General features: G+C 29.8%; 1 protein-coding gene across 4 annotated transcripts in view; it reads left to right on the top strand.

The window, feature by feature from the left end:
• Positions 1-15,589, top strand: part of LOC145248252 (putative E3 ubiquitin-protein ligase HERC1) — a 335,131-nt gene that overhangs the window by 79,171 nt on the left and 240,371 nt on the right. For all 4 annotated transcript variants that reach the window (XM_080110122.1, XM_080110124.1, XM_080110123.1 and 1 more), the window contains exons 7-10: positions 1,518-1,614; positions 4,684-4,827; positions 9,012-9,139; positions 13,146-13,290. In XM_080110122.1, coding sequence (XP_079966248.1) covers positions 1,518-1,614; positions 4,684-4,827; positions 9,012-9,139; positions 13,146-13,290 — 514 coding nt within the window. The remainder of the gene's footprint in view (positions 1-1,517; positions 1,615-4,683; positions 4,828-9,011; positions 9,140-13,145; positions 13,291-15,589) is intronic.

The raw sequence follows: 15,589 nt of genomic DNA on the forward strand, positions 1-15,589 counted from the left end.
TAATTATTAAAGAAAAATATGCTACGGTAGCGAAAAAAATAAAAATAACTTTTCGCAGTTGTTTCTTAATATCGCTAAATAAGTATTTCTTTTGGAAAACCCCTATATATATATATATATATATATATATATATATATATATATATTCAGGGTGTCCAAAAAGTCACTTAATGGTTACAAATCTTTGTCATTTTACTATTAATGATTATTTTTTTTCTCTTTTATAGATATTTCACAGATAATATTTTAGAAATTAATTTTGGATAAGTACTACGCCAGTTGTTAAATTGTTTACCAAAAAATCAGGCAATGCTTTGGCGACAACATTATCTCTCGCTATAGCAATTTCAAATGGTACCACGTTCTCCAGACTTGACTAGCCCTGATTTTTTTCGTATGGCAATGTCTTAAAGAAAGACTCCAAGTAAACAACCGCAAACCCAGCAAGTATTGAAGAAATACTTCAGGAACGGAATAAGGGAGTTAAATCAGAATCTAGAGATTCTGCAATCTGTCATGAATAATATTTTGGAAAGAGCACAAATATGCGAAGCTGAAAATTTGTAACATTTAAAAGACATTATTTTTAGTAAATAAAGAATATTTTTTATGTTTTAAATTTCTCAATGACTTAGTCATCTTGTATTAAGATTACAGAAAGACATCATCAAAAATAAAGAATTTATTTTAGTTCAAAATGGTTTAGTGACTTTTTGGACACCCTGTGTATGTATATATATATATATATATAGTCTTGGAAGTTTCTCTTAAACTATAAAAATAAAAGACAAAGTCCATCGTTGGAAAATTATTTTCTCAATATGTCATTTGTATATTCACTTTAAAAAAACAATTGTTTATATTACAAACACTCTTATTTTGAGTTGTTTATTAACTATCTATATTGAAACAGACTCAACATGTATTATCATGTTAAATAGTAGCGTGTATATATGCTAGTATTCGTCTGGTCAGTTGGATTTGCAAACCAATATTGATATACACACAGGAAACTGAACTCATAAGGCCAGCGAGTATGCACTGAAATGTCACCTGAAAACATGCATAAGAAGTAGCAGATACATCGTTACATTACTCATAGAGAGTGAGGGATATAGACTAGTTCGTTATAAGTCTCAGTGTGGACAGCACATGGAAAGAATTGTTTAAGATCAGTGATAAATGAAGGAGCTAAGGCCCATAGATGTCTGTAGCCTGGAACGTCCTTCATCACTAGCAGAAGAAAAGGCAACATCAATATTTCAAAGGATTTTTCTTTAAATTCAAGAATTTTTTTTTTTTCCTTTTTTTTTTCTTTTTTTTTTTTTCTTGGTGTGAGACTTTAATCACAGATGATGATCGTAGGTGAGATATTTCAGTCATGGAAAGAAGTGGATGACACAAGGTAGGCTAGCAAACATGTATTTTGTTTGATACTCCCAAGACCTTTCCTTGTAAGTAACAATAATATTTAAAATTATTTAAAAAAATTTTTAAATTCACTTTTCTAACTGTAGGTTGTGAAATCAGTCTCTGCTGGTCATCGTCATAGCGCATATGTGACAGAAGATGGAGAGCTTTATACTTGCGGAGACGGAGACTATGGCAGATTGGGTAGGTTTCATTATATTTATTGTCTCGCTTATATCGAATGCTTTTCCTTTATGTGTCATTTAGGAAGCACATATCTCAAAATAAAATTATGCCCCCCCCAAAAAAAAAACAAAAAACAATAATAATAAAAAAAAAAAAGATTAATTCATAATTGATTATATTTTTTTTATAAATATAGTTATAAACATGTCTATGTTCTAAAATGTGTTTTCATCTTAATTCTATGCAATTATGCACAATGTAGAAACTATGAAAAAAAAAAAAAAATAAGCGTAAGAGTTAAATGAAACCAATCATCTAATTAGAAACCATCATAAATATTATGTTCTAAGTATACTGGGTATATATTAGGGGTGTACTGATTAATTGGCAGGTAATCAGCTTAATTAGCCATTTTGCCGATTAATCAGTAACTGCCCAATTTGTGGATTAATTACTTTTCTCTTTCCTATTAAATTTAAACTGTTTCATCACTGCCAAGTGATCATCAGATAGCTCTGACAAATTACCATAATAACTGCTAATTTAACTTAACATCTGTTAAGTGTCTGGTTTCTATTATGGCTTTTTGCCTTTATTAAATAAAATTACAAAATACAAAGAAAACTTTCCAATTCTTGAATATAATTTAACAATGTTCTGTTATAAGTATACTGGGTATATATTATCTAGCCAGTGTGTGTGCCAGTGTATATATAACAAGTCTCTGTTAACTTATGAGTGTTAAATATTTTGTCATATATGATTCATCTAGTCTATATTTATAACAGTACATATAACATTTATGATCATCTTAACTGTGTTATGATCCGTAATTGCAAAGTGTTCTATATTGTGTATTGATGTGTGTATACATATATTAAGTTTATTAATAGGGTTTAAGCAAGAGATGGACATTGTTGTCAGTGGGAACACCAACAAAAAACACATCATCTCCAATCTTCCTTTCATGCGTCCTGAAATCAGAAGTGCTTTTCTCCAAGAAGTGAAAACACCAAGGCCGGAATTACATATAGATATTTCATTTATTCCCCCTGGGTTCCTTTTCAGAGTTGGCACACGAATTGTGTATCACACTGATCTCCGTCATAACTAAAATTCTATGTGTCTTATATCTATCTTTTCCATTATGTCATCGCTAGGGCTAGGACAACAGCATATTCTTTTCATTGTTTTGACTCTCGAGTGTGTATCCATTGATATATGCTTTTATATACAGTGATATGGTTCTCGGCTGATTAACTGTGTCGGATATATACTCAAGAGTCAAAACAATGAAAAGAATATGCTGTTGTCATACCCCCAGTCATCACTACATGTAGCCTAAAGATCCTTGCATGGTTTTAGTCTATATTATCGTTATCTTGAATTCAATCTATCAAGTTAACATTCAACTGAACATAACTTTTGGTATCGATAAAATTTTTCCATCTCAACAATTACAATCGTAATAATTGAATATTATAATTAGGGTTACGACAACAGCAAATTCTTTTCATTGTTTTTACTCGAGTATATATCTGACACAATCAATTGAACATCACGTCACTCTGCATAAAAACATAAGATACCAATTAATATATACCTGAGAATCAAAATACGGAAAAGAATATGCTGTTGTCAAAGCCCTAATTATAATACTCATCGTAATAATTGACTATTATAATACTCATCGTAATAATTGACTATTATAATACTCATCATAATAATTGACTATTATAATACTCATCGTAATAATTGACTATTATAATACTCATCATAAAAATTGACTATTATAATACTCATCATAAAAATTGACTATTATAATACTCATCATAAAAATTGACTATTATAATACTCATCATAAAAATTGACTATTATAATACTCATCATAAAAATTGACTATTATAATACTCATCATAATAATTGACTAGTATAATACTCATCGTAATAATTAACTATTATAATACTCATCGTAATAATTGACTATTATAATACTCATCATAATAATTGACTATTATAATACTCATCGTAATAATTGACTATTATAATACTCATCATAAAAATTGACTATTATAATACTCATCATAAAAATTGACTATTATAATACTCATCATAAAAATTGACTATTATAATACTCATCATAATAATTGACTATTATAATACTCATCATAAAAATTGACTATTATAATACTCATCATAATAATTGACTATTATAATACTCATCGTAATAATTGACTATTATAATACTCATCGTAATAATTGACTATTATAATACTCATCATAAAAATTGACTATTATAATACTCATCATAATAATTGACTATTATAATACTCATCATAATAATTGACTATTATAATACTCATCATAATAATTGACTATTATAATACTCATCATAATAATTGACTATTATAATACTCATCGTAATAATTGACTATTATAATACTCATCGTAATAATTGACTATTATAATACTCATCATAAAAATTGACTATTATAATACTCATCATAAAAATTGACTATTATAATACTCATCATAAAAATTGACTATTATAATACTCATCATAAAAATTGACTATTATAATACTCATCATAAAAATTGACTATTATAATGCTCATGTAATTGTCAATTATTATGATTAGTTTTATAATAGTCAATTATTATGGCTGCTCCTGCCTTCTTCTTTGCTTTCTCATATAATTTGATTTTTTTTAATTTAAACAAAACTACTTGATCAATATATGTGATTTTTGGGATATGACGTTTTTGTTCTGTGACGAGTTATGTACAAAAAGATTTTTCTGTATATATATATATATATATATATATATATATATATATATATATTTTACTAAGTATAATTTTGAATAAGCATCAAATATTTTCTAACATTATTTGTTTTTTGTTTTTTTAATTTTCAAATTGACTTTATGAAATAATGTTTTCAAAGCTGTGACCAAGCTTCTATTTCTGTTTGTAATTTGAAATAAAGACTAAGGTAATGTTGCACTATATTGTTAAATGCTTATTGTATTGCATGTTTAAAGTGTAAATCTTGTAATTTTACTTTTGCTGTTATTACCTTTGCAGGACATGGCGACAGCAACAGTAAAAACATACCAACATGCGTTAAAGATGTAAGTGGTGTCGGCCAGGTGGTGTGTGGTAGCTCGCATACCATCGCTGTATCACAAGACGGTAAAACGGTATGGTCTTTTGGAGGTGGTGACAATGGTAACTATTACATGAATGGCTTCTTTCATTTTTTGGTACTTGTGCAGAATATAGACTATGCTGAAACAATAACATTATTTAGAAACCCATTCTTAATATGGGGAGGGAAGAGCGTTTTGTAATTATTCTTTACTTTTACCTAAAACTTTAATAAACGAAAGAGTTTCGCAAAAATTTAACTTAAAAATTTTAACTAAAAGATAGCACAGTCTGTATTGTGCATAGGTACACCCTTATTTCATTTTTCTTTTTTTTTATTATACACAACAATCTCTTCTCCCTTTCTCCCAAAAATGTCACCCATGAAATTAATAAAATCAATCTTTTCTGCGTTTCCAATCATATTTGATATAAATAAATTTAAATCTGTCTGACTTGTCCATCAAATTTCAGTCCTGAATACCCAACAGTCTTTGTTTCATTTTTGTTTCATATCCCAAATAAATGCTGATCAGATGCTACGGTTCATCACAGTAACTGATGTGAGTATTAACCTATCATGGTTCCAATAGTGAACCTCCATAGAGGCAAGGACCCAAGATCAGCTTAGCATCTTGTTTTATTGTTGCAAAACTTGCTACTGCATAAATATTCACCAGAAAGCCGAGAGTAAAGCCGATTATGAGATGGGCAGATGCCCTGCAGAAAGACATCTGTAAAAACCGGCATTTAGCCTGTGATCATACCAAGTGAAAACAATAATCTATTATATCAAACCCTGTTATAGTTCAGGATTCATGTGCAACAAGAAGAAGAAGAATGTTAGTCATGATTAATGCTGAGCACTACCTAGTAGTCGTTAAAACATTTTGGGTTGTCCTGGGCAGATGGACAGTGGTTTCAACAGGATCAGACAACCTCCCACACTGCAAAATGATTCATTGGAATGTCTATGGAAGCACTTTGTTGATTGTATAATCAGTAAGTGTAATCTTGAATGAATTCCACTCTCTCCTAATTTTTATGTGTGGACTTATATATAAAAAAAAAAATACAGTCTCTCCTCCCCCCCCCTCTCCTAAGCTATTCCTAAACTAGAGAAGGTCACTTGCAGTTAAAATTAGGACAATGACAGGAGAGGAATATGTTAGCATGATGTCTTTTTTGTGAAGTTATCCTATATATAACATCAAGTGTATTTTTGTTTTCTACTGCAAATTAAACTCAATCATGTTCTGCAAAGACAAAAACAACAATTTCCCTCTACAAAACAACCAAACTAAACACCATGAATAAATATTTAAAGATATTAAGAACTTTACGTTCTTTCGTTGATCAACTCGTGAGAAGTTGTAACAGCGGTCCCCCAAACGCATGGCTAGAAATCCAACAATCATCAAAGGTCACACTCCTACTTCTCAACTCGGGCTGCTTTTATACAGCCCATCGTCCCCATTTGCATGTGTACGGCGAGATTTCGCGAGATAATAGCTTATAAAAATATAAGCGCCATCTTTAATCTCTCTCTTTATCACCCGACCTCACCCAAAAGACACATGGTAAGTCTTTTGTTTTCTCTTACACATTATATTAAAAATATTTAACTATTTTAAAATCTAAAGATGTAAAAGATTTACCATTTTATTTAGAAAAAAAAAAAAATTTACCATTTTATTTAGAAAAAAAAAAGATTTACCATTTTATTTAAAAAAAAAAGATTTACCATTTTACTTAGAAAAAAAAAAGATTTACCATTTTATTTAGAAAAAAAAAAGATTTACCATTTTATTTAGAAAAAAAAGATTTACCATTTTATTTAGAAAAAAAAGATTTACCATTTTATTTAGAAAAAAAAGATTTACCATTTTATTTAGAAAAAAAAAGATTTACCATTTTATTTAGAAAAAAAAAAGATTTACCTTTTTATTTAGAAAAAAAAAAGATTTACCTTTTTATTTAGAAAAAAAAAAGATTTACCTTTTTATTTAGAAAAAAAAAAGATTTACCATTTTATTTAGAAAAAAAAAGATTTACCATTTTATTTAGAAAAAAAAAAGATTTACCTTTTTATTTAGAAAAAAAAAGATTTACCATTTTATTTAGAAAAAAAAAAGATTTACCTTTTTATTTAGAAAAAAAAAAAGATTTACCATTTTATTTAGAAAAAAAAAAGATTTACCATTTTATTTAGAAAAAAAAAAGATTTACCATTTTATTTAGAAAAAAAAAAGATTTACCATTTTATTTAGAAAAAAAAAGATTTACCATTTTATTTAGAAAAAAAAAGATTTACCATTTTATTTAGAAAAAAAAAAGATTTACCATTCTATTTAGAAAAAAAAAAGATTTACCATTTTATTTAGAAAAAAAAAAGATTTACCTTTTTATTTAGAAAAAAAAAAAGATTTACCATTTTTAGAAATAAAAAAGATTTACCATTTTTAGAAATAAAAAAGATTTACCATTTTATTTAGAAAAAAAAAGATTTACCATTTTATTTAGAAAAAAAAAAAGATTTACCATTTTATTTAGAAAAAAAAAAGATTTACCATTTTATTTAGAAAAAAAAAAGATTTACCATTTTATTTAAAAAAAAAAGATTTACCATTTTACTTAGAAAAAAAAAAGATTTACCATTTTATTTAGAAAAAAAAAAGATTTACCATTTTATTTAGAAAAAAAAGATTTACCATTTTATTTAGAAAAAAAAGATTTACCATTTTATTTAGAAAAAAAAGATTTACCATTTTATTTAGAAAAAAAAGATTTACCATTTTATTTAGAAAAAAAAAAGATTTACCATTTTATTTAGAAAAAAAAAAAGATTTACCATTTTATTTAGAAAAAAAAAAGATTTACCTTTTTATTTAGAAAAAAAAAGATTTACCATTTTATTTAGAAAAAAAAAGATTTACCTTTTTATTTAGAAAAAAAAGATTTACCATTTTATTTAGAAAAAAAAAGATTTACCATTTTATTTAGAAAAAAAAAGATTTACCATTTTATTTAGAAAAAAAAAAGATTTACCATTTTATTTAGAAAAAAAAAAGATTTACCATTTTATTTAGAAAAAAAAAAGATTAGTTTAAAATTGTTTGTTTGAACTGTTTATCAAAAAAGTCTAACATATAATAAGAAAACCATGTTTTGAAATGTAAATTTTTAGTGAGAATTTTTGTCGTTTCTAAACATTATGTAAAGCTATGTATGTCTAAATACCTGTATTGTGAGAAATTCAAGGGCAAATAACCGAGTTTCAACAACCACAGTGACAAAATGCATATTCAGATTTCAACGTAATTAAAAAACAAAAATGCAGAAAACTCTTTATGATGTATGTACCAGTTAAAGAATGCAAATATCATATTCAAAAAATCATATAAATTGATCAAGTATTTTTTTTTATATTTAAAAATTCATTTTTTAACAACTTTTAGCACTTTTATTAGTATATCATAACCATTAGAAGACTTATTTTGATCTTTTTTTTTTCATAGACTACACCACTTATCAAGGCCCATGGGCCACTCGAGGACAAGGATTAAAGAGTGTACAGTAGTCAATTGGACAATATAGTAATTGCCAGTAATGTAAATTCAGTAATTTCGATAACTTAAGGGGAACAGCTTATCAAGAACTTGTTTACATAGGACTTGAAGACAACCATATTGTAGTAAGCTGGAAAACAGGCAAACAGAAGTGAGTTCCACAGGCAGTCAGTTCTAAGAAAGCAGCTTTGTTCATGGAATCTATGTTTAGGTTTAGACACAGATAAAGTGTGGGGGGAATTATTGATAGTGTTTTCAGCTAGATAAGTGTTTCTTCTGGAGGTTTGGCGAGGGGGACCATAGATTGAAGCTCAGTCGAGCACTTGCTATGAAAATAACGATAAAGCAAAGACAAACTCGCTACATCTCTTCTGTAAGATAGAGCTTGCAGGGAAGGAAAAAGGACATCTCCTATGAGGCTACAAAGTTTATCTTAGTAGTTCAAATTGTCTCCCTTTATTAAACATAGCAGATCAAGACATGTCCTCACTAATTCATGAAATTTTATTTTCTTAGTTAAAAAAAAAAAATAATAATAATTTACCTGATTTTTAAATATGACGTTTTCATTGCATGGCAGGTCCAGACATAGTAAGATTTTTCTGTATTTTCTGTTTTTTTAATTAGGTTGAACTCTGCACTTGTACCACAAAATCCCTACAACTTTTCTAATGATAATCTATTTTATCTTTATAGGAAAACTCGGACATGGAGATACCAATCGTCTGTACAAGCCCAAAATCATTGAAACTTTCACAGAGTTATATATCCGAAAAGTTGTCTGCGGTACGCAGTCCTCATTAGCTCTGACGTCTTCAGGACAGGTATGCATCCCTATTTATTTAGATCCCCATGAGGTAAAAGTTAGGTACAAAGTCAATTTTTTATGTGAGAGATATTGAGCACCAAATTTTATAAAAACCCAGAAGTTTATTTTTATTATTTAAAATATTTGGTGTTTGTTTACATTGATCTTTTTAACCAACACATTTCAGGTGAAAACATTATTACATAGGTGCGTGTCATGTTGAAATTAGTATAAGTTTCAAAAATTAAAAAAAATAATCCAGTAGGAAAATAAATACAAGTGAAAATAGAATTTGTCAAATTATCGAGTTTTATTGTATGTTTTTATCTAGAAGAGTTATGCAACCAATTATCTCCCTTGACTTCAGTTAACTTAATTACCTGTCCACCACTTTTAAACAAGATAACTGTGGATGATTTCTTGTAAAAAATACATCTAACTTATGTGACTGAATTCCATAAACTAGTAAGCACTAAAAAATAAAAAAAAAAGAGAAAAACACTTAAAGTTTTGTTACTTGCAAAATGCCATAGAATTTGAACTGATATTCAGGTCTGTTTGTTTTTTGTTTGTTTGTTTTTTGTTTGTTTGTTTTATTGTGTAGCTTAAAGCTTCTACTTGTTTGCATGACAACAACAAACCAAATTGATTAGCAATCAAGTTAGTCTTACAACGACAATGATCAATCTGAGTCATTTGATGAGAATAAGAATGTCGGCAAGTTCATCGTCACTGAAAAGTATTTAAACTAATACAAATAAAAAAAGTAATTATAGAGCAAGAAATTGGAAGAAAAAGTTTTATATTACATATGTATGTCGTCAATTATACAGACAAGAGAGCTAAGGGTAGGGTTTAAATTAGGGTGTGATGAATGACTGTAACAAAAAGATTGAACAATGGACCAGAGATATATTTAGATTTGGTTTGTGGGTACGTTAGGATTGATAATGTTTTTATGACAGCAGTGAGTCAGACTTTGACAGTTGAACTTAATAATAGTCGTGAATTGGAGTTTGGACTTAATGGAAGATAGATAGTTGTTTGATGATCCCATGGGGCAGTTGTGTGCTGGACGCAAAAGAAAGCAGATCGTGGCTAGGGCCAGGTCGGGAAAACTTTGGGTGATTGAGATGAACTGATGGCAACATATGAACCCAGCCTCAACAGGATGCAAATGTGGGCCTTAGCATGTAAAACATCAGATTCTGTGTTTTTTTGTTGTTGTTTGATTTTATGTTTATACATATGAGCTCATGTGCTCCCCTTGACGGCCACCTATGTAAGAAACTATGACGATACAACTATAAGCTGAGAAGACTAAGGAGTGGTCCATGGCACATAATATTGAGGGTCGATGAGTTGTCGGTAGTGGAGCCACGTGGTGTCATAATGTGGTGTAGTCATACAGAATCTCAACATCAGTAAAGTTGTGAGCTTCAGATTCCTCCTGTGATTGTTGCTCCTTCTTCTGGCTTGCTTCATGAAGGTCTTCTTATTCATGGAAAAGCTGGGTATAATAGTTGTTATTGTGGCTAGGAATGTACGTCTGCAGATTCTGTAAATCTTCAATTTTCTCTCGTTTGAGTAACAAGGGCTGAGGGTATCTTGAGTCAGCTGCACTTCACTCAAGTCAAACTTCAAGCAGCTGTAAGTAGCCTTCCCAGGCATTAATCTACCAAGATTACTACTGAAGGCCAGTGTACACAAGCAACCCTCTCAAAAATTAAACCGAAACATAAACTCCCTTGGTTTATGATGAGTGGTGTACCTTTGAAGTTGATCAAAGTTAAGAAAATCTTCCCTCATTTCGATGACTTCATGGTATTCCTTATTATTGAGCAGTAACAACTGAATGTGTACACATCGGCACAATGGCTTTTTTTCAATGAGAGCACAGTCACAGACGCTGTAGCTGTAATTGGACATAAGATAAAAGTGTTCAATTTCTGTTAAACGAGCACTGTGCATTTCACTGATATAGTTCCGTATTAAGAGTATGTTCATATTCTGCCCCCCCCCCCCCAATTCCCCACAGTTATCATTCAAATCAACAAGTTTGTTAAACTCGTTCGCCTCGTACTTATCCATTGTCCACTTTTTGAGGCTATTTGCAATGTCAGCTGACCCTCTGTCATTTTGTCTCAAACGTAAAATCGAAATTTGTTTACATGTGATGAATGCAAAAGATTGTACATCCACAGTTTGTAATATGAAACAGTTGTTGATAATTTGGTATTGGTAGAGTTTACTGCAGATGACATGCACTGGGTCATCCACATTCCTGACATATTCCTCCTTCCTTTTCTCTATGATGTTCCTCCTCCTCTTCTTGTTTCTTTCTGTTGTCGTTTACCTCCTCTGCTGCCTTTATTGTGATTTTTAGCCCATTGCAACTTATATAGGTGTCTGTTTTTGGTAGCTGAAAGCTGTAGCACCTGTTGAACACCTGAAAATAGTAACTCTCCTTTTCTTCTGGATATTCTTGGCACAACCAATCTAGGCACATGATATAAAATTTAATGATGCTAAGGCTTGAGTTGAGCTACAACCTGTGTGGAGATTTCGCCCAAATCTAATGGCTGGATACAGTTGGCATACTTTTCATGTGTTCGTAAACATCCTGATCTTTGACGGTACCTCTGATAGTGTGTGCTGATTGAGCTTTCCCGTGTTTGTCTGGTTCTGATGTTCCACAGGGAGATAGTCTCTTCAAAGCGATATCTACAGTCAGGCTTGAGGCCAAGAATAAACAGAAACCCTTATGTGATAGCTGGTATGTTCATGATCAACAGTATATTAGTAGTTTACTGCCTGGATTGGCCCAGAGTAAACAGTATCCTTAGGTTTACGGTGTTGCTTCATTGGAACCTGAATGTATACATTTCGCATGTTTTACTTACCAGTAGCCCAAAATTGATTTTAAAATCTTTTCTATAACTGGCTGTGTCACTTTATAAAAGCACCTATCACTGTAAGCTAGTTCTATTGTATGAGCAGCAAATGTTTCCCACTAACATACTCTTGGCCGCAGTTCCTCTTCATTTTATGATTATTTTTTTCCCCCCATTTTTTTTTGGTTTTGGCACTTCTTTCCTGCTTCGTGATGATCCAGGTTGGCCACTAACACTTTTGATGTCACTCATTGTTCAATAAACCTTGAAAAAACACTAAAAAAGCGATTAAAATCACAGCAAGTCATTTTCTGTGTTTAATCACAGTGTGGTAAACATAAGGATAAGATATTGGAGGTCCGTGATTGGTAGAAAATCTCTGTCCTGTGTCTTCTTATTGGCTGACAGGTGCTTGATATTATGCTTCAAAGCGTGGGATTGGCTGCCTCACTTTCCTCAAGCTGCAAGGCTTGCCAACAACAATACCTTTAAGATTTTTATGCATGTTTCAGCTCGAATTCAACCCTAATTTTTTCCGTAATGGCACTTACTAGATTATGGAATTCATGGCTTCACATATTCTACGGATCATTTTTATAATTTTTAAAAAATTTATACTAATTTCTCCATGGTATATGATTATGTAATGCTTTCACCTGAAATGCATTGGTTTTAAAGACCACCAATGTAAACAAGCACCAAATATTAAATTTATTGAATTTCCTACACTAAATATATTCCATTAAATTTCACCATTTGCACCAAAAGTGTTAAATCTCTGCCTACAGAGAATTACTGCCCCTAATCACCTGTGAATCGATGAAAAAATCTGAGGTTCTTGTTTAGGATTCCCTGTACATTGAAAAATAAAAATAAAGAAAAATCTGTATGGTATACGTACTTGTGACGAAATGAAAATATCATATTCCAAAAGTAATGTAGATTTAGCACATAGTTTTAATAAAATATAGTATTTATAAATAATATTAATTAAAATTTTAATTGATTTAATTAAAAAAAATGTTTGTTTATATTAGCATAATACTTTTAATTTCAGTATTTTAAAAAAACTTTCATGTTGATTTAAATTCTTCCTTAATGAAACACGTTTTTCCATTTTCTTTATAGGTCTACGCTTGGGGCTGTGGTTCTTGTTTAGGGTGTGGTTATGCTGAATATACTGCATTACGCCCTCGTCTTATTGAAGAATTTCAAAGTACTTGCATTGTAGATATTGCTTGTGGTGATACCCATTGCTTAGCTCTCTCGCATGGTAAGAATTTTGTTCTTTTACAAATTATCAAGAATTATAAAGTTAGTGAAACAATACTGAAAATGTACGGAAATTAAGTTTGTGTTTTGATGCTAAATATTTTACATGTAAATTCATTCACGCACGCATAGAAAGCATGACTCAAGATCTGTACATACTGAATGAAATGAGGAAAACACACAAACTTACCTGCAAGTACATACCTATAAATGCATCAACATACCCACATGTGTACAAACAAAATTAAAAACAAACACATACACTAAGAAATTAATGCATCATAAAATTAATGTTCCTCAAAAAGTCTGCTAGGCTCTCAATAGTAGACCTCTCACTGACTGAGGAGTGTAGTACGCACAAAATACATGTTGCAAATAACATGGGAAATAAAATCTAAAAAAATTGACATATACTCAGTCTTCCATTTTTAATATATTTATTTATTTTTAGTTATATATTAATATGATACCGTGTGTGTTATTTTGTGTATCACACTTACATCTGTTTTCTTCCAAGTAACTCATTTAATTGTTATGACCTTCCATTTCTTGTGATAAATAATTTTACCAAGAATTCTTCACAAGTTTTGGTTTCAGTTTTGATTATAGCTGAAGGAGCTCAAGTTATATATATAAGAACAAGTAGTTAATAAAACATGTTAAAAAAAAGAGTTGAAAACATATTTAATTTTAAAAAGGAAGCACAAAATAAGTGGATAGTCGTTAATCCGCAGAGTTTTGAAGAAATACTTTCCTTCTCATCAGAGGGTAGGCTTTAGTAAAATGGAATATGGTGAAGAAAAAGGTGATTTCACATGAATGGATATATATATATATATATATATATATATATATATATATATATATATATACATATATATATTTTCTTCATAAGTTTTGATTTCGATTCAAGCTGACACACCCAAGTCATATGAATACATATTTTTTATTTTTGAAATCCCAACTTTATAATATATAAGAATCAGTAGAAAATTGACTCTATATAAATACAAAATCTACATAAATTAAAGTATGATATTTAGGCATATTTTACAATCAGGCTATGCTGGGCGTCCCTGCTAGCTTAGATAAATACTTTTGCAGTTTTAACAAAAGAGCTACAATAATATTAGGACATCTCCATTTATGCTGAACATTCACAGACTGCCAAGATCAATATACAGGGTGGTTGCTAGAAAAGCGGGAAATTTGTCAAACAACGATTTATTTTTACAAAGAATAATTTTTACAAAGTTTTTCAAAGACATATGTTATATTATACTCATAGATACTAAAAATGTTGTCCGCACACTTTACTGTAGCATCTTAACCTAGAAATCCAGACTCGACAACAAAAGAAGCAATAAAAAAAAATAGCAATCACACATTTTATTCATGATCTAAGCTGACCTTAAAATTTCCCGCTTTTCTAGCGACCACCCTGTATTTCATATGAAAGAGTCTGCTGTGGAATTTCCACAGGTCCCTGCTAGTTAAGATTTCCATTTCCTTTTATCAATATTTTCCTTCACCATATCCTTTTTATTCTAAGGAAAAAAAAATCTTCCCAACTGTTTTATTTTTCTTCCTTTGTTTAGCGAATTACTGCTATTCAACAAAACATGTATAAGACGTACTACATTCACATATGAATAAAATTGTATGAATGCAAAATAAATACATCTGCTTTTGGAATGCTAATTAGCTATATATATATATATCTATCTATCTATATCTATATATCTATAAAAACAGATGTGTGTGCCACAGACGATTTCTGATTGGTTAATCCAATAATCACATCTCCTAAAAAAGTATAGTTCTTACGCTCTTAACTTTACCATAAAATATTTTGGTCTTATTTATTGTCCATCTTGGAAGGGTTTAATTTTTTTCTAACTTGCGATTTACAACTTAAAAAAATACGAAACTAACTTACAATCTAACAATTGAACCTCCGACATCACGGCCGCCATTATGAAACTAAACTAAAAAAAAAAAATATGCGCGTTCACTCGTTTTTTTGTGCATTTTTTTTTTGGGGGGGGGGGGGCTTTTATTAGTATTATCTTGAAAAAATAAAAAAATAAGGAAAATTACCAAAAAAAACAAGCAAGAACAACAAAAGTGTGCCGTATTTTTAAAAGTTTTATTGCGTTGTTTTTATTTGCTTTTTTTATTTCATCGGTGAAGAAAATGGCCAAACAGAAATTTTGAAGGCCAAACTGCTTTTAAAAAAGGCCAAATTCGCGAAATTTGGCCTCGCTATAAAAAAAAAAAAGGGAAATCCCCCTACTTGA

The sequence above is a fragment of the Euprymna scolopes genome, chromosome 26 (assembly GCF_053919585.1).
Source record: "Euprymna scolopes isolate OS-2025 chromosome 26, ASM5391958v1, whole genome shotgun sequence".
Taxonomy (NCBI): Eukaryota; Metazoa; Mollusca; class Cephalopoda; order Sepiida; family Sepiolidae; genus Euprymna; species Euprymna scolopes.